This window comes from Lycium barbarum, chromosome 3 (assembly GCF_019175385.1).
Source record: "Lycium barbarum isolate Lr01 chromosome 3, ASM1917538v2, whole genome shotgun sequence".
In the NCBI taxonomy this organism is placed as follows: Eukaryota; Viridiplantae; Streptophyta; class Magnoliopsida; order Solanales; family Solanaceae; genus Lycium; species Lycium barbarum.
Window position 1 is genome coordinate 137,597,497 of NC_083339.1, and position 25,845 is coordinate 137,623,341.

The following is a 25,845-nucleotide window of genomic DNA, read 5'->3' on the forward strand; positions in this document are numbered from 1 at the left end:
AAAAAAAATTGAACCTTTTTTAAAAAAAAATAGTTCTAATTGTGTTTGGTTGAAACAAATCTAAAATTTTATTCTAGTTTTTATTTTTTTTTAAAAAAAAAAAGAGAATGAGAGAAGAAGAAGAGCAGATTTTTGAGGTATTTTTGAGAGAGATATCACCTAACAATTTACAAAGGATCAGATTAGTCTAACATTTCCTTTCGAACTCTTAGCCTAAGTATTTACTTCTATCAAATCATAGAATAATCTGGGTAATTAATTATCTCTCTCATTTCTCCTTTTTTTTTTTAATGTTATAGTGCAACAAGTAAATATATGAAGCTTTGTCTTATCTACTAGTAAATCAAAAGATGTCATAGTTGTAAATAGTTCGTGACTTGGTAGTATTTATTATTTTACATCATAGTAAAAAAAAATAGATGGATAAACTTAAATATTTTCTTTGAATTGTTTTGACACATAGAGTCATCTATTTTATGTTGGAGTTCCGTTAATGATAAGGACAAGTGCACGACATTTTGTTAAAGCAAGGGTATGAAATTATGAATAGATCCAAGTATAATAGAAAATAAAATTGAATACTTTTTAGATGACATTTTTGAATCTTTTCCCCTTTTTCTTAATTTAGCATAAGATCAAAGTATACGCATGTACATCTTTATGTGATTTGGATTTTCAGTTTTTTTCTTGAAACCCCTACATTTTGCTGTGGCCCCTTACTAGGACCTTCGCTTGAATGCATTAATCACCACAATCCTCATAAACCTATGCTTGATTTTCTTTTTCCCACCCAAACAAGTCTATGGCTAATCGTACAACATCATTTACAACCCAATTTGGAACACCAACATATGCATGATTGATATATGCAATCTTTCCCCTACATTCTGCTGTGCCCGTTATTTCTTACCGGATGTCTCATCATATTGCAACTCTTCATAGTTCACGGAAAGACCAAATTAATAAAAATTATCTTCATCAATAAACAGTTTAGTTTACAACAACAGGACAAAAAAGATTGTTCAGAAGAGAATAACATAACTGGTGGCCACTGGGTTCAGTAAATGAAGCTTTTGATTGGGGCTTGAATTGGATTTTCGTTTGTTTAACATGAAACCTAGTACAGCTTAAGTAGCAGTAAATATACTACACTTCTCTCATCTTATTCTCTTTGCAGTCCTATTTGCCCATTATAAACAACCACAGTTAAAACAAAATGCCTGGTGCACATTTCACCAGCAATAGGTAGAATTCCTCCTGTTTAGTAAACATTTGTAAAGAAAGTACCAACAGAATAGCAAAGAGAAATACACATTATGATCAGTCTATCAGATCACATTAAGAGAAAAAAAGCTGCAATCTAATCACCAGAAGGGAAAAGGGGGAGAGAAGTGGGAGACAGCAAAATATGCAACTTTGAAGGACAAGATTGTATATGAACATATAACACTCTCGGAAGTAGGAAGAAAATTACAGTGAAAATTTTGATTTACAACTAACCGATCATGTCAAAAATGCATGGGGAAACTTATAAACATGTACAAAACCTGGAAAAAAAAGCTCCTGCTCATTTACCTTTGACACAACCAAGTCAAACATTAGAATCCCACTAGTCCTTTCTTTCTTTTGCTTCATCTGACTTCTGCATGGACACAAGCAGCATAAATGGAAGCAGAGTTTTTAATGAAGGCCTTCATAATCTTCTAATTAGAACTTTTGGATCAAACACACAGCTCAACAAAGGACAGATCAGTAAACTGGATGATCAAGTCATCATACTTTACCAAATGCATCGAAGTAGCGCTGTCAAACAAAATTTATATTCAAGAGTTAATTGGTCATTGCTTCGTTCATTGTTATTCCAATTTCAAAACTTTTCCTTTTTATGAATGTTGTTGCTCCTTTACTAACAAACTCGCCAGCCATGCACGCATCGGGACTAATTGTATTAATCCTTGAACCATGCAACCACCATTCTGTACAACTTATCACTTAAAACCATAAAGATTCATTGCCAGAAACAAAGGACTATTAGGAAAGCAATCCTAGGAACCGAAAGAGCAGCATGAGAAGCAGGGAAACCATTTCGTTTTCTCTACATTTTCAGTTGCTGTCGGGGTCTTTGGCTCTGATTGAGGCAGCGGTTCGGTATGCAGCTCTGGTGACTCTACCTGAGGTCGCTTCAGCTCTGGTGATTCTACCTGAGGTTGCTTCTGCTCTGGGCTAGATTTAATTGGAGCAGCCATGCGCACTGAATAATTTTTATCCAGATTCCCTTCCAGCCTTCATTTTATTCAGATGGGTAGGTCAATCTCTCATTAAAATTATATGAAAAACGCCTCGAATACTGGCATACATATGAAAATTTCGAAGAAGCATAATGTTCACATTGATATCCTTTTGAAAGTCATATCTATGCAGAGACAATTCATTCAATCTTTCGGTTTTTTCCTAACATTCTATTCAAGTGCCAAACCTGACCCTACCACACAAATGAGGATCAGAAGAAGAAATCTATCAAAAGATAAATGTCTATGTACTTAGTGGAAGATCAGAGTCCAGATATAAAGTCGATTGTTTACATGATGAAACCACAATATATGTCCATAGTAAGTAGCAAACAGGTCATGCACAAGTAATATAGATGTCCCACTATACTGGTATGCACAGAAAGAGAGATAGAATGAAGTAATTTTCCCACTAGAAATGATTGTCGACATTTAAATGAACAGTAAGGACAGAATTTTGCCAATGTATCATATGAGAGATTTGAGTGTAGACTGCCTACTCTGGAAATGCAAAAGACGTTGTACTGGTTCCACTTTCCATTGACTTATGACAAATACGTCCCTCAGCAAGAGGTCTTTCATGATTTAGATCTTCATTTCCCCTTGAAACCTCCACTTCAGCTATTTCCATCTCAGGACTTGACTGGTAAGGAGAGAAGTCACACATAGGGGATTTGGAGAAGTTTTGAGGAGTTCCTAGCTCACCTGACTGCCAAAAACTAGCATCTTTTGTAAAACTCATAGTTCCCATGTGAATGCTAAATAATGATTCATGAGAAGCTGTACTCCAATCTGCCGGGTTTGCAGACTCATCTATTGCAAACACTGAAGAAGGGATCCTATAAGATTTGTTAGCAGAGTTCTCCATTACTTGCACGGGAGGTGAGTCTGTGGTTGATGAATCGCCAGAGCTCGACCTGGAAGAATACTGAGTCACTTCTGACTGTGACATGGAGGGTGACACTTCATGATTTAAGCGTTCACTACTTATGGTAGAGCTCCCAGAAACAGGCCTTTTGTTTTCTGAAAACCGTGATTTGTTATCCTTATCAAGTTTGGGTAAGTTATTAGTATTAGCAGTATAATCATCAGATTCATAATCAGCCTTGCCAAAGGGGTCATTCAGTGTCGAGTCAGGTGATGTATTGCAGGAAGAGTCTGAAGAACTTAAAGTTTTACCGCGAGGGGAGACTTTAACTCCTGTAACAGCAAGGCTATGAGGTGTCCCTGATTTTCCATCGGTTGCAGTAACATGTTTAGGCTCCATAGCTGAAGACATCTGAATGATGTCATCATGCAAAGTTGCCATACCAAGCCAAAGAGTTCAAACCTCTGCTGCCATAGGAAGTACTGAAATCAGAATCAATTCAATGTTCAAGTCAATCAATAATTTAAATTTCAAATCAACGTTTCAGGTATGAACTATCTAAAATGAGCTATCTGCTTGGCCCTATGCTTGGAACAACAATTTCCATATGAAAACTTATTTTTTTTGTGTTACTGATTTAAGACAAGGTTGTATCATTTTTGAGGTTACAGTCCATCAAGGCAATCCTGCATTTTACAGCCCGTGCTAAACAAGAGATTTGGAAAGCCAAACAGCGTAAACCAGAAGAAAAAGCATGTACTACGGAGTTCTTGTATGTACGCTTGTGCCATAGAAAACCATTTTTCTGTCTGATTTGTTGCCTGTAGCATTGAAAAGTTCAACCCCTCTACTCTTGCTGAAAATATTAATCTGTGGGAACTGTTAAACTTTGGGGGGGAGTACTGCAACCAGGCCTAAAAGTTGCTTTAAAACCCACATTCTTCCAATATAATGACAGCAATGTTTAACGTAAGAGGATACAATCAACAAAGATGTCTTAACAATTCGACGGCAGCCAAAAATGGGCTTAAAGGGGATATAGTTTGTGTGATACAAAAGCAGTATTTTTTTGACATTTTCAACTCAATTGTAGACCAACACAATTCCATTACATCAAAGCTAAAAATAAAAGCTAAAATGAGTCACCTGAGTCCAAGTGCTGCTTGTGTGTATGCAAAGGGACAAGCACTGAATACAAGGATAGGAACAAGCAAGATATATGAGTTTCAAGTTCTAACAATTATAGATTTACTCTTTCCAATCATGAATCATCCCTCAGAAAAAATTATTAAGTTATAGATCAAGAGAAATTACAAGGTGACACTAAAGGTAAGGGCCTTATGAGACAAGGTTTCCAGACGGCTGAGCTTGAAAAGCACTCTCGCGTACTCACTGAAGTGTGATAGTCGAGACTAGTGTCTTCAATCTTTTCTTCTTTGACTAAACCAAAGTCCCAATGCTTAACAGTGTTATTCATCTAAAAGGTGATAAGCTTTCCTGATATGTGATGGAGTGTATCTTCATGCTTTACGTTGGCTCAGAAGTTCCTAGTCAAGAATTTGCAATAAATGCCAATCCATTGGTTTCTAAGGGAAAAGCTTATATCAATTAGTTATGAACTTTTGTTAACCAAATATTAGTGTTTCCGAAAAAAAAGAATAGCCTCCTCGGTATTGTCAGACAAGTGCACCAAATGGTACCGTTATGGTTCTGAAATATGTTTATCATAGCATCGCTACAAGAAACGAAACTATTTGCTTCTCTCTTTCAAAGCCTACCACACTGCACCATCAAGTTACTAGCTCAAAAGAAGAACAAATAAAAAGTGTGAAAAAATATGTCTCATAATCAACGTACCTGTTTGATCTCTTATTTACCATTCTCACAAAACACTAACATAAGAGTTAGCGCAAATAAAATAAAAATAAAAAACAGCCCGGTGCACAAAACTCCCGCTATGCGGGTGTCCGGGGAAGGACCGGACCATAAGGGCCTATTATACACAACCTTACCTTGCATTTCAAAGGGAAATACTAGTGCAAATGCTCTCTTATTTAATATTGTCAGTCCAATTACCCCAACAATTAGGCCTCTAACCTTTAAGAAAAACAAGACATAGAGATACTCACTGTCAAAAGTTTATCTAAATAAAGAATGTGCAAGAACATATACAAGCAAAAACCCATCAGAAATATGGTGCAATTAAGAATTATTGTAACATTTAAGATAAAAAAATGAATAAATCTATAAAGTACGAACCGTCAAACTATGGAGCCAAAGAAATTGGTTAAAGAGCAGCAAAATGAATCAGTCGTCGTCCAACCGGTTTCCGGCCGGCGACGACTGGCCTGGTAGCTGATCTGAAAACCTCTTTTGCCCTTGTAATTCATGTAGTCTCTTATTCTGTGTCAATGAAGGCAGTGTCGAATGAAAAATTTCAAACAAAAAACTGAACGGCAATCCTCAGACAGCAGCGAAATTGTCGCTGGATTACATGGTACTCAAACTTCCTAACGGGTTACGGTTTGAGATTAACGAGAAAATGACAGAAATTATCCCTTATGTTTGGAGTGGATTCAGAGTAGTCCATGAAGTATGTTTTAAACAGTTTTAGTCCTTTAAGCAACACTTTTTGATCTCTATAAAATATTTAACAAATTCTATCTGTTAAATTTGATGGGAAAAAAGATTTAATTATAAACACCAAATAATCTCATTAAATCCTAAAAAGGGCAACACAAATAATTATACCATACATGAAAAAATACAATAATAACTTGATATGAAAAATTACTTCCAAAAAAAAAAAAAATTGATGGTTATAATGAAATGTTGTTATACAAGATAGATGTTATAAAGAACTTTAACTATACTACTCCACCACTGGCGTCCTACTTTACGTGAAAGTGTTTGACTGAGCACAAAATATACAAAAAGAGACTTGTGATTATATAAACAATAGATATTTATACAGCTATAAATTACTTAAAAATAAAATATTTAATAAATATAAGCATATTTACTCCCATCATTTTAATATATGTGGCACCTTTCGATTTTTGAAATTCAAACAAGTCTATCTTTCACCATGATTTATTCATATATCTTTTAAATATTTTGAATTATCAATGATTTATAGTCATTTTTGCATAGTTATCAAATATGTAAATTCTATTTCAAAATATTTAAGAATTCTATGCTCAGATTCACGATTAAAATTAAATTATTTAACTCTTAAAATCTAAATTGTACCATATTGAGACGAGAGTAATATTTTTGAAATTGACTAGAAAGAAAAGAAATTCGCTAGTACTACTCTTCTTTTAACATACGTGGCAAGGAAAAGACTGACATAAGCGACAGCAAAATGTATACCTGGGCACCTACGTTAGTCTGACTGTCTATATCATTAGCACGTCAACGTTAATTGGTCAAGGTCTAATGTGTGGATCATCCAACCGGACCAGTTTAGTCAGTAACATCTCTCTCAATGTACTCCACCAGAGTCAATAGTCAAAGGCACCATGAGTGAGACAGATAACTATTTACGTGGAAGAATTATAAATCTTAATTAGAAATTCTGAGTAAAGGTGAAAGAAACAGATTGAAATTTTCTTCCTAGTCTAGGTTAGCTGAATTTCTTTTTGCTTCGTTTACAATCAAAAAAAGTAAACCCCAGAAGTTTCATTTTTGACCACTAAAGTATTCCTGTATTTTAGTGGAAAGTAGTAAAGTACTAGTTGGAAAATCAGCAACAAATCTAAATCCTCAGGATTCTCAACTGTGTGCCCTTTTGTACTTATTTTATTTGGACCATTTTCTTCCCAAAAAACGCGTAAAAGTGTAATTTTTCTATTCAGAGAGAAAAAAAATTTAGTTTTAATATCTTCTCATCTCATCCTCCTAACTTTACTATTTTTAGATATTTTTAATTCTAAAGAGCTCCAAGGAAACAAGCACAATCTTGGCTTGAAGTTTAATATACCCTCTTGCTTCTTCATCTATAGAGTCCCTTAACCCTTTTTAGCACTTTGTTTTTCTCATGTCATGGTTTTAACATTCTTTTTAACTGTATTTGGCTGTTAAGAACTATCCTGCACCGTGTACACTCATTCACGTGCTTTGTAGATGTTTGCCTTAGTTTCTCTGGAATTTGATAAGCTTTTTTCTCTGGAATTTGATAAGTTTTCATGTCCATCCCTTGATACCTTCTAATCTTGTAATGCTAGTGACTGTGAAAGGGTTTTCAGAGAAGTACATCACAATTTTGGGCGTAAACATTGAAATTGGTGTCCTTTTATCCTTTTTTGAAACTTATCATATTTCATTGGAGATTCTTGGCCTGTTGAGGACTTGAGGTTTATCTATGGGGTATTTTCTGGTCATCTGAGTTTCTGAATATTAGTAAACATATAGAAGGAAGGGGGTGGAGAGCAGCCTTTATGCCTTCTTGATTACTTATTTCATCAGAAAAATAGAGCTTGAGGTTGGTTTCAAGATTCAGGAGGAAGGATCATCCAAAGTTTAGGCCTTTTACTTTAAATCAATCTGCTCTACCTTTTGCCTGAAAATGGATGATGATAAATCGGCGGAACAACATGTCATTGCTGCAGCTCATCACCTTGTGAAGGCGTTACAAGCCGGGACAAGCTTGAGCAATGAAGTGAGAAGAACTCTAGCCGATCTTGACATTCATTTGGCTGCTATGACTGAACCAAAAGAGGATGAGACCGCAAGTCTCAGAGAGATTGAAGGTAGGTTCGAGTCAGCTCAGACAAAAATCATGAGCTTGCAGTCGAATTATTTGAAGATATGGGATGCTGGTCCTTCTGAACTTCTTGAGTATCTGCAAAACGTAGAAGAAATTCAGATAATAATAGTGAGCTTGGAAAATATGGTGCCAAACAAGAACAGGAAACAAAATAGACTTGCTAACCAAGCTCATAGTGTGTTGCAAATTGCAATGGTAAGGCTGCAGGAAGAAGTTATCAACATTCTTTCGCAGAGTAAGCAGTGTTTTGGTCATGAATATGTGTCGTTCCACTCTTGTGAAGAGATCGACTTGATTGAGGATGACTCAATAGAGGGAACATCTTTCAGGGAGAGTACTAGTAGAGCTGAATCAGAAGAATGTATAATGGATTTAGTCCATCCAGGTGTTGTTCCTCATATAAAGTCTATTGCACATCTGATGTTCACTTCACATTATATTCAGGAATTTTGCCAGGTTTTTATCAGATTCTGGAAAGCTGCATTGCGTGAATACTTAAAGCTTTTCTGTATGCAAAATATCAGTATTGAAGATGTGCTGAGCATGGAGTGGATTTGCTTGAATTGCAGAATTAAGAAGTGGTGCAAGGCAACGAAGAATGTCATTGCAGTCTATCTCCCTAGTGAGAAAAACCTCTTTGATCAGATCCTTGGTGAGTTTGGATCTTTTAGTTCAACCTGTTTCATTGAGGCTTCAAAGGATGCCATATTGTGTCTTTTGAATTTTGGCCACGCTGTAGCTATTGGTCCCCTTCGACCAGAACGCCTTTTTTGTTTACTCGATATGTATGACCTTCTACGAGATCTTTGTCAAGAAGTGGATGCTATGTTCTGTGAAAACCAAGGTAGTTTCATTAAAATGGAGTACCAGGAACTCCTGAAAAATCTTGGAGATTCTGCAAAAGCAATCTTTCTAGGGTTGGGGAATTGCATTGCTTCAAACACTTCAACAACTCCCTTCCAAGGAGGAAGAGTTCACCCGCTAACCAAGTACGTTATCAATTATTTCATGCTTCTATCAGAGTATTGTGATACCTTGAGGTACCTCGTGGTAGAGAACTCGGGTGGAGTTATTGATGCACTGGTCAGGCTTGACGTTTCTTCTGAATTCTCATGTCCATTGGCTCTTCACTTGCAGTCAGTAGCATCCATGCTTGAATCCAACCTTGAAAAAAAGTCCAATTTATATAAAGATGATTCTTTGAAGCACATCTTTTTGATGAACAACATCCATTACATGGTCCAGAAAATCAAGAACTCCAAAATGAGAACTTGTTTTGGTGATGACTGGATAAAGAAACATATTGTAAAATACTTGCAGCACGAAAAAAGCTACGAGAGAATAACATGGAGTCCTATTCTGTCTTTAATAACCGGTTATGAGAATTCAGGGGAGGCAGTTCTGAAGGAGAGGTGCAGAAATTTCAGTATTGCTTTTGAGGATGTGTACAAGAACCAGACAGGATGGACTATTCCAGACATTGAGCTTCGAGATGATTTGAGAATTTCAACCGCGTTAAAGGTTATTCATGCCTATCGGACATTTGTTGGACAGGTGAAGAAATCTATCAGTGAAAAGCACATCAAGTACACTGAAGATGACTTGGAGAAGTATCTCCTTGATTTTTTTCAAGGTTCAGCGAAGTCACTTAATCATCATTGGAGGAGGTGAAAGATGAAAAACAGTAGTAGTGTATGCTCTTTTATTTCTTGCATTGAGCCTTCCATTGCCTTAACTTTTGTAATTTCTCAATAGTATCGTCTTTGTATCCACCCCCCCAACACGCGCGCACACACAAAATGTATAGCTGACCATAGTTCTCCAGTTCAATTTAGTATTGTGACTCTATGGTATATGCACTCCGTGTAATTTGATGGTTTCAACTGAAGATGGCCTTCAACTCTTCAACTGTGGAACATTGTTTCAAGTGAATGTGTAAATCACTGTGAGTGCATTTTGCATTATGCTTTTCTATCCAGGCTGCACGGTTCTGTTAGAAGCTATGATGATGATTGCTCATCATAGTTCTATAGTTTGATGGTTACTTATGTTATCCTCAAGAAATCTAGTTATTGATGCGTTTCCAATTAACTTTGGCTGAACTAGTTATTGATGCGTTTCCAATTCATAAGCTCTCCACTATTGCATTTAACACTCAATCTGCAGACTAGTGCTTGGAAGCCAAGTAGGAAACATATAATTGTAGGAAGTACTAAAAGCATACATAGTTACTACCTTTTGCCAGTATGGACAAACGTCAGAAGGAACGACAAGATTTATCTTGTTGTCACCACTGTTGGAAGTACTTCAGTAACTAAAACATAGCCTCATAATCTTTTGAGTAATCAGATCACGTAATCAATGATCTGGTAGACCCCTGTTTAATCTCTCCAGTCCACTCGATGCATCATGATTCTTTTCCAAACAAGAAGAAATTGCAGGCCAAAGGAAACTTGGTCATTTACAGGCAGCTGCAGTTTCTTGGATGAGTATACAAGATATGCACTTATCTCAGTAACCATACTTTCAGTAGTGTCAAATAACAATACAATCCAAATACTCCTCTGTCCAAGCAATCACAGCTCACAAGTATTAGGAACAAATAGTGAAATGAAATAGACAAATTGACACAATCAATTTGACAAAGAATGAGAATGGAGGCAGAGCTAACATAAGATGCCAACTCCAGCTCAAGAGACTTAAGATTATCCTTGGCATTTTTATTTTCTTTTAATTTCTTCTCCCTTTTTTTACTGTTCTATAGATGATACAACTCCTACTAACTTCCTGGGAAATTTTCGCAGTATAAGGGCGTGTCTGGTATAGAGGAACATTTTCTAATTTTACAATGTTTGGTTGGTCAAAATATTTTGAAAAACATTTTCTCGAGAAAACCTTAAAAATGAGAAAAATGACTTCTCTAGGAGGAATAAGGAAAACAAGCTCCATAAGTAGCCTTCCAAGCTCATTGTCTCCTCCCCACCCCCTAACGGCCCCCAATCCCCACCCTTGACGTTCCCACCTCCACCACCCCAAACTCCCACTCCTCACCACATCCCACCCCATAGTGTTTTCCTAGATTACATACAAATGCTCTTGGGACAATATTTTTTTGCTTATGTCCCAAACACTAGAAAATAAGTGAAAACTCGCCTATTTCCCAAGAAACATTTTCTTTCATACCAAACACACCCTAAGTGTAAAATAATTGTTGAGTTTCCACATTACCTTTCTTTGAATAAGGAAAATAAGGACAAAGACGTGTTAAGCGCTTAATGTTCAAGTCATTGTTTCGAGCCAAAGTTACAGTTCCAATGACTACAGCTTTCGAAGAGCCAAAGTTACAGTTCCATACTTCACGTCCTAGCCCTCCCTCTCTATTTAGCTTGACTCACAGTAACTTGAGCACTGGCCCAAGTCACCTTGCGCTTACCTAAAATCTTTTTCTTTCATGCTTTAGGTCACTCTAAGCATGTGGGAAGACTGGCAATGCAAGAACACTGATAGTTTATGCCATGTGCCAATTATAATTGGCCTTTCTATGATATGCATGCACCACTATAAAAGGCATAAGCTACATAACAACCTGTTGGCTTATAATGGTTTGCTAGGGCAGCTAGCTCGAATGTTTCATATCCATGGAGAAGAACTTCTTCATCTCAGACATCTTGAACCACTACCTGCTTTCCTTTTATTTCGCAAACAATTTTGCCCTGCTACAACTAATCTAACCACGCTTGCAATTCGGCCAACTTGGAACATGGTCAAAAAAAAAAAATGATGCTGTAACAGATACAAGTGAAGAATTATCATTAATTGAAAGTAATCATTGTCAACCAGAAAATCATGTTCCTAAAACATCAACAGGTTCATCGAACATTGTACAACAAAAGTCTCGAGCAATAGCCGAGTTAACAAATAAAACAAGACACCTAGCAGAACGGACACAGGAAGAGCAGGCAAAGCTTTCTGATAAAATGCAAGCAGCATCAGAGTGATACCTAGACCAGCTATGATAGCAAGATAGCATGCATAAACTGTCATGAAATCATACATGGCAGCCCTGGCTACTAATACACTGTAGAATATGAAGTCTCCTAGCCCCAGCTTAATAGCACCTGATGATCCCAAACCAATTCCTTCAAGTGCAAAATCATCATTCGACCCCCCTTCCTGTAAATTCATTCGGACATTTATCCTATGCTGAATTAACGGCGCAGCCAGCTCAGAATCTGCTCTTGAAACTTGACCATCCTCCACATCAACCCCATTCCTCTCATTCTCATCACCGAGCCTTTCAAGACCAGAATTTGATTCCAAACCAGAATTGACAGTTGAATTCAAGTTAGACGTAGAGTCCAAATTTTCATCGGATCCCAAATCATTGTCCCGTGTTTCTCTCCACACTCTCCTTTGCACAACAGCACCCCTTGGAACCGAATCAGGATTGATAACAGGCCGGGCCTCATAAACCAAAGCCGGGATATCTTCATCCCTAGATATTGCAAGCTCAACAAGTAGCCTTAAAGGCCCACCAGGCAACAAAACAGCCGCAAGATCATACAATGCCATAGCAACTAAAAGCACCCAAGTAGTCCATTCAGGCAAAAGTGTAAACCAATAAGCAACCAACACTCCAATAACAACCAAATACCCTTGAGTAATTATAATCGCCGTTTTCGACATAAACACAGCTAAAACCCCAACAACAGTGAAATTAAACAAACTCAAACCAAAAGTAACACAATCAATAGGGACCCTGAATTTCCCAATCAAGAACAGAGATATTTCACCACCCATAAATCCCAAAACAAGAAAAGAAGAGAAACCCATGTAGTATTTCAAGAATTTGGTACACCTGAAGTAGAAAAGTAACACCAAAAGGAATGTAACAGCAGTAACAACAACAACAAAGACTAAAGCATTCAAAAGGGCACCTTTTAATTTGTCCCAATTTGAGTCAGAGCTGTTTTCAGTATAGGCATATGTGGCTATAGAGGGAAATGAAGAGCCTGAGGAATCTGAATCATTGTTTAGGACTGAAACAAGAATGACTACCAAGAGCATGCAAATTGAGACTGGTGTAATGATTCTCACTATTTCTTCACCCACAGAATCAAGAACGCTTTTGGGCTTTCGATTTGAGTCCATTGGAACCCCAAAGAATGTTGGATTTTAATTGCTTTTGGATTTTCAGTGCTCAGTTGATAGTCTCAGAAAATTTTGGATACTTCCAATTTTGACTTTGGATCTTGCTAGAATAACAAAAGGTAACCCGACCCGAATTAGATCCGAATTCTGAATCATTTTTTTGCACGTCAAAGGGGCTGGTCTTTAATTTTTGACCCTTAAATTGCTGGTATTTAATTTTTGGCTTTTAATTAAAAAAGTGGCAGAAAAATTCTCAAATTCTGGGTTCGAAAACTCGCTCAGTCAAAAAAATAATTTCTAAGGCAAGACTTCGCGAAAAGTCTGTCTTAAAAGGCAGAATCGAAATTTTGTAAGGCAGATTTTTTTTTTTTAACTCTGTTGGAATTATACAAAAGTTAAAGCCTAACTTTTGCCCGAATAGGCCTAATTTTGCTACGAAATTCTGCCTTGCGATTTTTATTTTTTTATTTTTGACTGAGCCAGAGTTCGAATTCAGAACCTTAGGGTATTTTTGGTGAAGGACAAAGATTAAAGACCAGCAATTTGAGGGACAAAAATTAAAGACCACCCCCAATAAGCAGTGGGCAAATTCCCCATTGTGAATTTGTGAAGGTGGCGTAATAGGGGCAATGCTTATTTGGGGGTGGTCTTTAATTTTTGTCCCTCAAATTGGTGGTCTTTAATTTTCGGCCTTCGCCTAATACCATGACGTTTGGGGCTTGAACCATGGCTCAATAAAAAATAAAGTAAAAATATCGCAACGTAGATTTTTATAGCAAACTTAGGCCTATTCGGGTCAAAATTAGGCCTGCTGGCAGAATTTTACCTGCTTCAGGCAGAGTTTCAAAGGTAGAGTTTTGGGCAAAACTCTACCTCAAGGTAGAATTCTGCCTATTCTGGCTTAAGGCAGAGTTTTGAAGACAAAATTCTGCCTTAAGGTAGAGTTTCATAGGTTAAACTCTGCCTTGCGAATTCAAGTTCTATCTGACAATTTTTTTTAAGATTTTTAACTGAGCGGAAGTTCGAACCCGGAACCTACGAATTTTAAGCGAAAGACAAAAATTAAAGACCAACAATTTGAGAGATAAAAATTAAAGACCAGTGCATTTGAAGGGCACTCCGCACAAAAAAAAAAAAAATGATACGTGAGTCTGGCTCTGGCCCAAACTTAGTGATGACGCTTTTTCTATTTTTTGTTTTGGGCTTTTCTATTTTTTGTTTTGGGCAATTCACAGTAATGCTCTTATTTTGGGGTGGTCTTTAATTTTTTCCCATGAAAATGAAAGTATTTAACTTTTGCCCTTCGCCTAAAACTTCAGGGTTCCAAGTTCGAACCCTTGCTCAGGCGAAAATTAAAAAAAAAAATCGCTAGGCAGAGGTTGCCTACAAACTCTGCCCCATCAGGCATAGTTTGCAGGTAAATTATGTCTGATGGGGCAGAGTTTGCCCGCAAACTATGCCTTAAGTTTAGAGTTTTGCAGGCAAACTGTGCCTTAGTAAACTCTACCTTAAGGAAGGCAAAATTCTGCCTTACAGAATTCTTTTTTTTTTTACTGAGCTGAGGTTCGAACCCAAAACTTCGGCGTATTCGTGCAAAAAAATGTCTTGGTATGACAGGCCAGAACTAGACCTACATATTAGATGTATGATTTTTCTTATTGTCAGAGGAATTTAAGTTGTATACACCAATAATGTAATGAATTTGAGCATGATTGGTGTATTTAAGATTATATTTTAGGTTACTTACCATGTATTCTAACTCAATTACCAATGAATACTTATTAACCAACAACAACATACTCGGTGTTCATAAGTGGAGTCTGGAAGAGCAGGATGTACGCAGACCTTATTACTGCTTTTGTGGGGTGTAGAGAGCATGTTTCTGAAAGACCCTCGGCTCAAAAGTAAAAAAGAAAAGAAAAGAAAGGAATTAAAAAAAATATGACAACAAAGTAGCAAGATACAAAGTAAATGCGCAATAGATATAAATACACATCGAAGAATAATAAATCACGCGTTCACTAAATAATACTACTAATAAGCCCGACCTCTCCCACTTAAAATGCGACACCACTTGGCTACCACCTACCCTTCTACTCTAATCTTCGACCTCCACATCTTCCTATCTAGGGTTATGTATTTAGTTCATATCCTGTTTAATCACCTCCCTCCATTCTTCCTCGGTCTATCCTCAATACTTATTAACCAATTGCCTGCAATAGCTTTGTAAATGCATATAACTTAAAATTTCATGCCCAGAGTATTGGAATTGGAGGATTTAACAATCAAGATAATACTTACATTACTCATAGAAGATTTAAGGTCTGCCAAAGCACATTATATAAGGGACTATTGAAATGTTAGCCAATTGATCCAAGATCACATACATTAATGCGTATATAAGAATGAGCTTCGGATGCACAACAATACTCATCAACATAAACTACAATTTGAACTCTAAATATTGAGCAAACAAAATACTACTAATTTGTACAAAAAAAAAAAAAGTGATGAAAAAAACTAGTATGCTATTAATTAATCAGGAACTTTATGTCAAAAGTCGTGGCTGCAATATTCCAACGACAACAAACAAAACTCTCAATTACTCGTTTTCAACATGTATCTGCGCAAGCAAACAATATATCTAAGCGCGAAAAATAGAAGTTATAAAAGAAAACCTAGTGTTTAAGGGCTTGATTTCTCCATGTCCTTAGTGTTCTCCCACATAATTAAACCGGTAACAGTGATAACGAATGCAGCGCACAAGTTAAGCATTCTGGAGAGAAGGAGGCCACAGTCCTTGCCTATAACGAGGAGCACATCGAAATAGTTGACATAAATCAGCACGATACCAAGCACAATGAGGAACACTGTTAATCGTTGGTCCTTCACTCTCCTTTCATCAATTTGATTTTCCAGCAAGCGTTGGTCATTCACTATCTTTTCATCAATTTGATTTTCCTGAAGAAAGATCCATTGGTCTTCTTCAACTTTTGACGAATTTGTCATGTCTTGTTGCTTATTGCCCCGCTTGAGAAGTCTAGAAATCATCATATCGAGAGCCATCTTCTTCTTTTCCATTATGCAGTTATTTGGAACAAAAGTAATCCCCTCCTTACCTAGTCATGAGAGAACTAGTACATTAATTAACCAATACGACAAGCCGAGGCAAATCCAAAACTTCTATTTGATGGACTCAACTTTAGATTTTTAACTAGTGGATCTATTATGTAACTTTTACATATATATCTATATTTTGCGTTGAAAATGTTGATTTAGTTGAAACGACTTGGAAGAAAAAATTAACATCCGAGAAAGAAGTATAGTAATTTAATTCAAACTCCATGTCCGCCCCCAAAAAATATTACTGTATTGTTTTTTTGAACTCCATAACGTGAGAGACATGCTACATGAAAACGAAGAAAAAAAGGACAGCAGGAAGCAAAAAAACAAAGGGAATCAGCTTCTGAACAAAAAATATTTCTAGTAATGAAACCTGAGGGGAGAGACGTCTAACCTGTGAAGTCTAAAAGCTTTGCCACTTCTTCTCTGTAGGCTAAACCTAATGATTAATCATGCAGCAATATATAGGAATAGGGGACCCCAAAAGGGAAAGGAAAAGTTTTAAGCGTTTGCATCACAGGAGATTTAGGACTCACAAATAACTTGCCACGTGGGACTTCATATTTAATTAGCTAATGACCCACAGACGATGTGTGTGCCTTTTTCTTCTTCTTAAATTATCTATTTATTTACATAAAATTGTAAAATCACAATGTCCATGATAAATTCAAGGGCTTTTTCGAGAAGAATTATAAGATAAAAAATGTAATTTGTGAAATAACGGGTTAAAAATAAGAGAAAAAAGGTTTCTGGGAAAGAAACTAAAAAGGAAAAGAAGGTAAATCCTATATAGTATATAGGTTACTATTACTTATTAGTATAGCCTTAACTTAAGGTGCAAGATAAAGTTGCAATCAGTAAATTATATATTTCCTCTGTTTTGATTAAAGTATTTTACTTTTCTTTTAATCTCAGACCCCACGTTGTGGGATTTCACTGGGTTGTTGTTGTACTTTTCTTTTAATCTATTTTAAAAAGAATGTTTTTTTTTCTATATTTGATAACTTTTTAATTTAAACATTCTACGAGGCATGTTTAAGACCACAAATTCAAATAACATTTTGATACATTACACACATTTTAATTTAAAATCACAAAATTAAAAAAACTCCCTTAGGTTTTTTATGTTTCATGTCTATTTAAACTGAAACACTAAAATTGAAATGGAAGGAGTAACTTTTTCAATCCTCATCTTTAATAAAGTTGTTAGTGCCTGTCCTTTTTCATTTAAACACCTTGGAGGTTCATATAGGTTTCAACTCCAATCCCATCTTGTTTTTAATATTGAATACTGTCTACACTTTTTCTTCCTTTTCTGTTTTGGGTATGGTAGTGGGGAGGAGAGGCATTTTTTGTAGTTCAAGCTGATTACTTTGTAAAAAAGTACTAAAAGAAAACAGGTACTTTCAATTGCTAGCAGTGAAAGAGGATATGGGGGTCTGAAGAAGGCTTCATCTGTTAGAATACAGGCAAATTGGCTCATAAGTTGAATGCATGAAAGCAGTCTGAACTGCAAAATCTTTTTTCCTCTTTTACTATGTGTTGTGAATGTATCAATCAATGTTCATTATCATCAAGTGAGAACAATGCTCTCTGCACATTTAAAACTGCCGGAGAGCCTTTCCTGGCTTTCTCCACAATACTCCTAATTAACAACTTTTCCATCTCATCATCACTTTCATCATTCATCCTACCATTTTCAATCCAGTCAAAGCTACGTTCATGTGAACGCGAGTTTTCTTGGTGGTTGTTGTCCTTAACTCCTGATGCAACAACAACATCCTCCTCCTCTGAATTTAACCTTGTGAACATGTCATAAGCCTCGTTATATGCATCTACAGCATCACCGTTTAAATTGATTACCATTGGCTGATCTGCTGTACGCTGTTCCACTTTCATTACAGGACTACCGTGGGTGGAAGAAGATCCCGCTTCACTGTTTGAGGAATCCTTCCAAGAACTTACGAGTTCTGCTTCCATATACCGAACTTTCCTGTCACTGTTCTGAAGTGCCATCTCAAGCTCCTTGAGGCGTTCTTCTAATTGTGATTGGAGGACTTCGTGCAGCCGCAAGCTCAGCTCTCTTGGCGAGACAGCATAGTTGACAGGATGAGGGGTCGAGGTTCCGCTACCATCCTGATCCGCATAAGGTTGATCTCCGGGTTGTCTATTGAAGAGTTCAGTTCTTAACTCCCCCTTGGCTAGATCTGGCACAAAGTCTGGATCAAGCTGCAAAAGATTGAATACTTATTAAAGCTTCTTTAAAATAGCAGATGACTTGTACATGTGAGTAGCTTAACATGGCAGGTATAGGTTGTCTTCCGTTTTATCTTTACAGAAGCAACCAATTGGCACCTGGCTCTAGTTGTTAAGTCGTATAGCAATGCGATTCATTTTCATTCTTCAAACTATAGCCTTGATTCCTTATAGAAATCAAATATGGATGATACCGAACCGAACCTACAAATCATAAACCTAATGGTCTTCCTAGTAAAGAGATGAAAACTTCTTCATTAGAGGATAAAGGGAAACAGCAACTTGATGAAGATTCAGATTGATGATACTTGCAAAAGCTAGAGATCATAGAGACTGATTAAAGACTGACAAGAAGTTCAACAAAAATCTGGAAAGAAAGTATAAGAATCTCCAACACAAAGAAACAACGCAAACACAAGATACGCCTAATTGCACACTAGATCACAAAGCTAACCGCCATAGCAAGCAAATTGAAGCACAAAACTTATTCGCCAGGAACGTCATGATGTAAAATTTTCTCAGCCTTCTAAAGAAGAACCCTCCGACATGGTATCAGTGTTGTCAAAGGCGCGCTTAAGCCCTGAAGCGAGACTCAAAACATGCTGAGCGCTTCGCCTCGCTTTATGTGCGCTTCAGTGTTATCATCAAGGCTCTAAGACAACTTTTCCTTGCCCTTGAGCCTTTCTTGAAGACGTGATACTAGATAATTGATATTTCACTTTATCGTAATGTTTTTACAATTTCTTTGTCCATATATTTGTTATTCATGCTTATTACTATTAGTCTTGGACTAAACATATATATATTTGTATTTTTGCACCATTGTGCCTTTTTACATTAAAGCCCACGCTTTATTTGCGTTTTGCGCTTAAAGCCCCAGGCTGACCTTAGAGCTTTTTTGCGCTTTTCGCTTTTGATAACACTGCATGGTATAAGCTGGAAAAAAGAGTTGCCTATCTAAATTATCCAGATCAAGAAGGCTGCAAGACTGGGAAAAAATGGGCGAACCTGAAGAAAGCGGAAGGATATAATGTCTAACAGAATACCAAATAGTTTTCATAAAGTTCAATAAAAATATTAGATCTCATCATATGACTAGTAAATATAAGGTACACATCCTACTAACAGAAGTATTAGAGACTAAAGAGCTCAGCAACAATATGCAACATACCCACCATATGTCAATAAGCAACAGAGAGATCCCCTGAATAATTATTTCTAATAGCAAGAACTGATCGAAGTATTATCTTGCATAGCATAAAAGTTTAAATGAGTTTAGAGTTTGTTAAGCGCCTAAATGGAGCGAAATGGATAGTGAGCATTCATATAGACGACCCCAACTTAGGATTGAGGCGTACTTTTCATTGTAGTGTTTGTTAAGTGCTGAGACAGGACATGGCGCAAGTTCAGCTTACCGAGGACATGACCTCAGATAGGAGGTTTTGGAGGACTCAAATTAGGATAGAAGGCTAATAGGTAGTTGCTGTTTCGATCTATAGTCTATTGTCCTTTGTTTCTTGCTACTATATGTTGTTTCTTGTACTTCGATTATCTTATTTATCTGTGGTAGCTACTGCTCCCTTTTTTCAGACTGCTCTATTTTGACTTATTCGCTTTCTTTAGTTTCATTTGCATTTTGCTTTGAACTGTTTGTGCTTATCTAACCTTTCTCGTTGTGTTTTCTCTTGAGCCGAGGGTCTTTCGGAAACAGCCTCCCTATCTTCCGAGATAGGGGTAAGGTCTGCGTACACTTTACCCTCCCCAGACCCCACATTGTGGGATTTCACTAGGTATGTTGTTGTTGTTGTTGTTGTTGTTGTTGTTGTTTGTTAAGTGCTCCAAAAATATTCCACTACATATCTTTTACCTCCCACCAGCACAAATACCAAGTAACTAGCCCGCTAAGGTAATGGCACATGGGAGGAAATCACCTAGAGTTAATGGCTTCCACTGGGATCTGAACCTGAGACCATGGCTCTCCTTGAACTTCATTGACCACTAGGCCAAACCCTTGGGTGCTTGATTTTAGCCTTATGAACTTAAACTCCAGCATAGGATTCTTCATCCACTTTCCTTTAGTTCCGACTTCCAATGCCCACTATAATAGAAAACTCAAGCACTATATATCAAGCTTATTTGTTACCAACCTTAAGCTCTTGGGCGTCCTTTAAAAAACATAAATTCGTAAGCTGTCAAAGTTAACCAACTGGTAGATCTTGGACCAAGATGTGCCTCAGTTAACTTCTCTAATAACATAATTGTATTTTCAATATGAAGTATCCAAGTAAGCAATTTGTATTGCATATTAGAGTTACTTCGTGAAAAGAAAAAAAGGCATAGAGATGAATTAATCAGAAAGCATTCTTACTTCATCTAGTTCTGCGAGTTTCCCCTTCAACTTAGACGAGTTCATACTTGATTCTAACCTCTCCAATTCAGCTTCAAGCTCTGCTTCAATTTTACTCATGGATTCTTCCTCTGTCTTCTGGCTTCGACACTCCTCATCGTCATTTGTTGACGACTTATCCAACTTCCCTTTAGGGGAAGGTGCATGTAAAGCTTCATTGTTTGAAGGATCATTATGTGTATCTTCTGACTCACAATCTTCAGTGGGAAGCTCTTTCACGGTTAATGAATCTTTCATCTCAAGTTCCTCATGTAGATCTTGAACCAAATTCTCTGACTGTCTCAGCAACTCAGTTAATTTATCCATTTCATTTCTATTTTTCCAGAAAGATGATATTATGCCCACAGATATTCCAAGACAGAAAAGAAGCACACCATGAGATGATCCTGATTCAAGACAACCATAAAAGGAGGGATAATAGGAGATGTTAGTACTACTTGTCCAAGAAAAATAGAAGTTAGTATTCACATATTGTGCCATTCGCAGGAAAGTCATGGGCAGTAGAGAGCTTCGAAAGTCTTAGTATCTCAAGTAGAAATCTAAAGAAAGAAACAGATATGATAGGTATTAAGGTACCAAATGGCTATCATTCTAACAAATTATTTTTTGTTCCATCAACTTTTGCAGGTTTTGGATCAATCATTCATGATTTTCATTATGTGAAAGTTAACTAATAATTGTGAAGCTGTGCATTAGCATAATATCTTGATGGAACTATCTGGAGCTACATCCCCTTGGCTCTACTGGTTTTAAAATCTTCCAAAGAATGTTGCTATTCCTGTGTTTATAATTTTGGAAAATAATGTGCATCTATTTCATTAAACTTTACCAAGGAAACCATGAGAAAACCAGAGTCCAAACAGGAAAAAGTACCTTGTAAACTGCTGCGTTTCTCATTTTTCATTCTAATGGAACCACTAAATCTTCCAGAATGATCTTTCACCTTGTCTTTCCTCAGGAGCTCCATGGATCCAACACTAGGTAGTTGAGGGACTCCAAATACAGTATTCATCGCTGAAAAATCATCCTGCTGCTTATGATGTCCAGCACCTCTCGGGGCACTTAAAGAATTAGAATTACCTCTGCTTATAATTTTGCTCCCGTCAGTAACTACAAAAGACCTCGCAGTTGTTGTCCATGGCGATGACTTTGAACTGAAAATATAGTCTTCAACTTCACCATGTTCCTTGTATAACTGAGCCATGAGACAACTTTCTAGAGAATTTAGAGGCTTTATAAGATGCCCCATTTTTCGTCTACTCCTAAGGTTGCTCTTTTTCCTTGAACTACCATAAGAAAAAGCCAATTCAGCCGTAGAAGGGACAAGTAACGACTCATTTCCCGGTTCATTGATGTTATCACATATGCTTCCACCCTGATCTCCTTGAAGTTCTTTATCACTCGGCAACCCAGAGGTTAAATTGGAAATATCAAAATCACATGAATTGGTACATTCACCTAATTTCGTTCTCGGTGTTTCTACAGGGGAGGAACAGTTCTTATCCAGGACTTGTTGTATACGCGATAACGACTCACTTCTTACAAAACTAGGACTCCCTGGAGATGATTCTAACAAATCATGCCTACTTCTTAAGAGGTTTTTCCAATGCTGGGCGATATATCCAGCACCGGCAGCTGCAGCCACAACCCAAATATCCATGTTCACTGCAGATACACTAACCTAGTTCTACAACCAGAATCTCCCTGTTAGAATCACTATACAGCAGAGAAATCAAATTGAACAGGAAAGTTACCACTAAGAAGTATCTCTAAACTTTGATTAAAAGGGTATAGGAAAAACTTATCTAGCTTCTCCAAAAAGGGGGGGAAAAGGTCTGTTCTTGAGAAGGTATAGTCAAGAACCCTAATTCTAACGGCGAAAAATCACCAAATGAGAAAAGATTACTCTTTAATCAAACAATGAATGACCAAAACTATTCTATTTTCTCAATTTTCTGAAGAATGAAAAAGAGGGGCAATATCAAGAAACACCAAATATGACTTTGTCAAACCTGTAAAACCTTAAGAACAATCACAAGCCATGTCAAGAAAAACACGACCAACAACCTCAATCCCTGTAAACCATATGCAAAAACATCCTTTCTGCACAGCACGATGCATCAACAAAAAGAATTAATTGGTCCCAATTTTTTATTTTTTTTTAAAAAGGCCGCCCTTATAAGAAAAAATCCAATTAAAAATTGCAAGAATCTAAAGACTGCCCATTTCAAAGGCTGAAAAACCCCACCAATAAAAACCTACCAATTTCACCAAAAAAAATAAAAATCAACCAACTCAGCAACCGGTATGAAGTACACTAAAAAGGGAGTTTAAGTTGATGAATATAAATAAGGAAAAAAAAAAAAATCTTGAAAAGGATTGGGCTCGCTCTTTTTCATAGGTTGGTGAGAAAAAAGGGTCATGTGATTTAAACAAAGATTGGAGCATTTGTTGGAGATTCTGGTCCTCCTCTCATTTTTGCCCCATTATCAACACACAAAGGTACAGTTTTTTACTGTAAATAAAATTTTCCATATAATTTTATTAGTCTTTTGTTTTTAGCTTATAACCATCCTACTATTAAAATAGAAAATGGTGTTACTTTATAGTCAAATGGAGATGGATGATAAGTATTTTTTATTAAAATATAGATAATTTGCAAGATTATATAATGTAATAATAATAAATACTCCCTCCGTACTAATTTATTTGACACTTTTCGTTTTCCGAGAGTAAAATGAGTTGTTGTTTGACCGTAAATTTTTTCATAGGTTTTTTAAAAATCTTTTACATATTATTAAGGCTTAATACCTAGATGGACCCTTAAACTTGGCATGTTTTGTAAGATAGGCATATAAACTTATAAGGTGACCAGATAGACACTTAAACTTACTCAAAGTGTATTTTTCAAGTTTTTCTGTTGTTTTGAAAACAAAAACTATATTTTTCAAACACTCACAATTTTCATGGCCAAACAAGCCCTAAATATATCACAAAATATTTTTTTTTTAAATGCAAAAATAAGGCAAACACATATACATGAGACTATAAATGTGCACTTAAACCAATAAATACTCGCTAATCGTAATTTTGCAGCTTTCAATTAACTCAGATTTTTTTTTTACACTTGAATAATTAAAAAACAATAACTTTAACCAATAAAAATCCTTAAAAAAAGAAATTTCAAATTAAGAAATTTCTAAGTTCAGTATTTCAAGTGTAAAAGAAATTTCAAATTAAGAAAACTGTAAAGCCGAGAAGAAAATCCTTAAAAAAAAGAAATTTCTTAATTTGAAATTTCTTTTTTTAAGGATTTTTATTGGTTAAAGTTATTGTTTTTTAATTATTCAAGTGTAAAAAAAAATCCGAGTTAATTGAAAGCTGCAAAATTGCGATTAGCGAGTATTTATTGGTTTAAGTGCACATTTATAGTCTCATGTATATGCGTTTGCCTTATTTTTGCATTTTAAAAAAAAAAAATTGTGATATATTTAGGGCTTGTTTGGCCATGAAAATTGTGAGTGTTTGAAAAATATAGTTTTTGTTTTCAAAATAACTGAAAAACTTGAAAAATACACTTTGAGTAAGTTTAAGTGTCTATCTGGTCACCTTATAAGTTTATATGCCTATCTTACAAAACATGCCAAGTTTAAGGGTCCATCTGGGTATTAAGCCTATTATTAATCATGGTGACTTATAGTACTTTTTATATAGTTCCAAATATGTAAACTTTATTACGAAAAATTTAAAGATTTTATGTTCAACCACACGATCAAAATTAAGAAGTTTGACTCTCGAAAAGCGAAAAATATCAAACAAATTGGATAGAGGGAGTAATAAATTATTGAAAGTGATAATTCTTGAAATTTAATCATATTTGCTCATATGTAGAATAATGTTGTTATTTTGGTTCACGCTATCACCGTGCACAATGTATGAATTTATTACGAGCTTATCTAGAGTTTGATAATATTATCGTTGACGCTATAATCATGTACGATGTATGAACTTTATTACGAGCTTATCTAGAGTTTGATGTTATTTTTCAGACTATTATTGTTTGAATTTTAGTTACACCATCAATCATTTGACATATATTGTATAATATTAGTTTCTCGGCGCGTGCGTTGCATGTATATGCCGAGTTATGTAGTATACGATTTTGGTGAATGATATTTACATTATCGAAATAAAGTATTGGGTAAATAATGATATTTGAAAAGATAAATTTGTACAAATTTTTGTGAAAGATCAAAGTAAACTGTCGTATGCTGACTTGTTTATCGAGGCCCTGATGATTAGATATTGTTTGAACCTACAAAGATGGACCATCAAATTTTAATTAGATTAATTGAATTTCTTTCACTTATTTTGATGTTATGATGTACAAACATGTAATAAAGCATATCTCACTTAGGGCCTGTTTGGAAAACCACCCATGTAATTGGAATTAGGTGTAATTACATAGTTTGGCCTGTTTGTTTGATAAGTAATTACTTGGTTAGGTGGGAATTGGGTGTAATTGAGAGGGTGTAATTACATGATTACTTTTTTAGTTTCTTTCTTTTAGTTCTTTTTTAATTTATTTTAATTTCTATTATTTTAACTTCTTTTTTATTTTACTTTTTAATTATTTTTATTTAAAATATATTTTCCTTTTTATATTATTTATCTTTCATATCCTTTTTTATCATTCCCAACATTTACTTCTTGTGATTCCACATAATTACTTGTATTTGCTTTTTATTATTCATTTAGCATAGTTGTATTATTATTTTAATTTTTGACACTACACCTCTTTGTATTAGAAAGAATGATCATGAACAAACTTGGCATAGAATGAATGATGTTATTAAAGTAGAATTTCGATGTTAATGAGGTTATAGACTTATATCTTTTATTTCTTTTAAATTATATTTACTTAAGTTATGTTGGAACTTACCTATGTAATGTTGGAATTTGACATGAGAATATTATGTTA

The 25,845-nt window shown here is 35.8% G+C and overlaps 4 protein-coding genes across 10 annotated transcripts; 1 reads left to right on the plus strand and 3 right to left on the minus strand.

Moving 5' to 3' along the window:
• Positions 1-1,396: 1,396 nt before the first annotated feature.
• LOC132632856 (uncharacterized) lies at positions 1,397-6,087 on the minus strand. 7 transcript variants are annotated; one of them, XM_060348972.1, is made up of 4 exons: positions 5,416-6,082; positions 2,789-3,620; positions 2,202-2,283; positions 1,397-2,171 (listed from the first exon to the last, which is right to left on the minus strand). In XM_060348972.1, exons 2-4 carry the CDS (start codon positions 3,595-3,597, stop codon positions 2,046-2,048), a joined length of 1,017 nt encoding a protein of 338 aa, XP_060204955.1. In that variant the 5' UTR covers positions 3,598-3,620; positions 5,416-6,082; the 3' UTR covers positions 1,397-2,045. The 7 variants fall into 7 exon arrangements, with proteins under 7 accessions (XP_060204955.1, XP_060204954.1, XP_060204952.1 ...); XM_060348971.1 differs by adding an exon at positions 5,169-5,253 and having other exon boundaries at positions 1,397-2,283; positions 2,789-3,623; positions 5,416-6,078; XM_060348969.1 differs by adding an exon at positions 5,169-5,253 and having other exon boundaries at positions 1,397-2,283; positions 5,416-6,077.
• Positions 6,088-6,577: 490 nt separating this feature from the next.
• On the plus strand, positions 6,578-9,901 carry LOC132632857 (exocyst complex component EXO70E2-like). Its single transcript, XM_060348974.1, has one exon. The coding sequence runs from the start codon at positions 7,727-7,729 to the stop codon at positions 9,596-9,598; it is 1,872 nt and encodes a 623-aa protein (XP_060204957.1). The 5' UTR covers positions 6,578-7,726; the 3' UTR covers positions 9,599-9,901.
• Positions 9,902-11,718: 1,817 nt separating this feature from the next.
• LOC132632858 (presenilin-like protein At2g29900) lies at positions 11,719-13,173 on the minus strand. Its single transcript, XM_060348975.1, has one exon. It carries the CDS (start codon positions 13,076-13,078, stop codon positions 11,780-11,782), a length of 1,299 nt encoding a protein of 432 aa, XP_060204958.1. The 5' UTR covers positions 13,079-13,173; the 3' UTR covers positions 11,719-11,779.
• A 4,417-nt stretch (positions 13,174-17,590) lies between these two features.
• Positions 17,591-23,361, minus strand: LOC132632859 (uncharacterized). Its single transcript, XM_060348976.1, has 3 exons — positions 21,738-23,361; positions 20,826-21,250; positions 17,591-18,430 (listed from the first exon to the last, which is right to left on the minus strand). Exons 1-3 carry the CDS (start codon positions 22,522-22,524, stop codon positions 17,759-17,761), a joined length of 1,884 nt encoding a protein of 627 aa, XP_060204959.1. The 5' UTR covers positions 22,525-23,361; the 3' UTR covers positions 17,591-17,758.
• Positions 23,362-25,845: the final 2,484 nt, after the last annotated feature.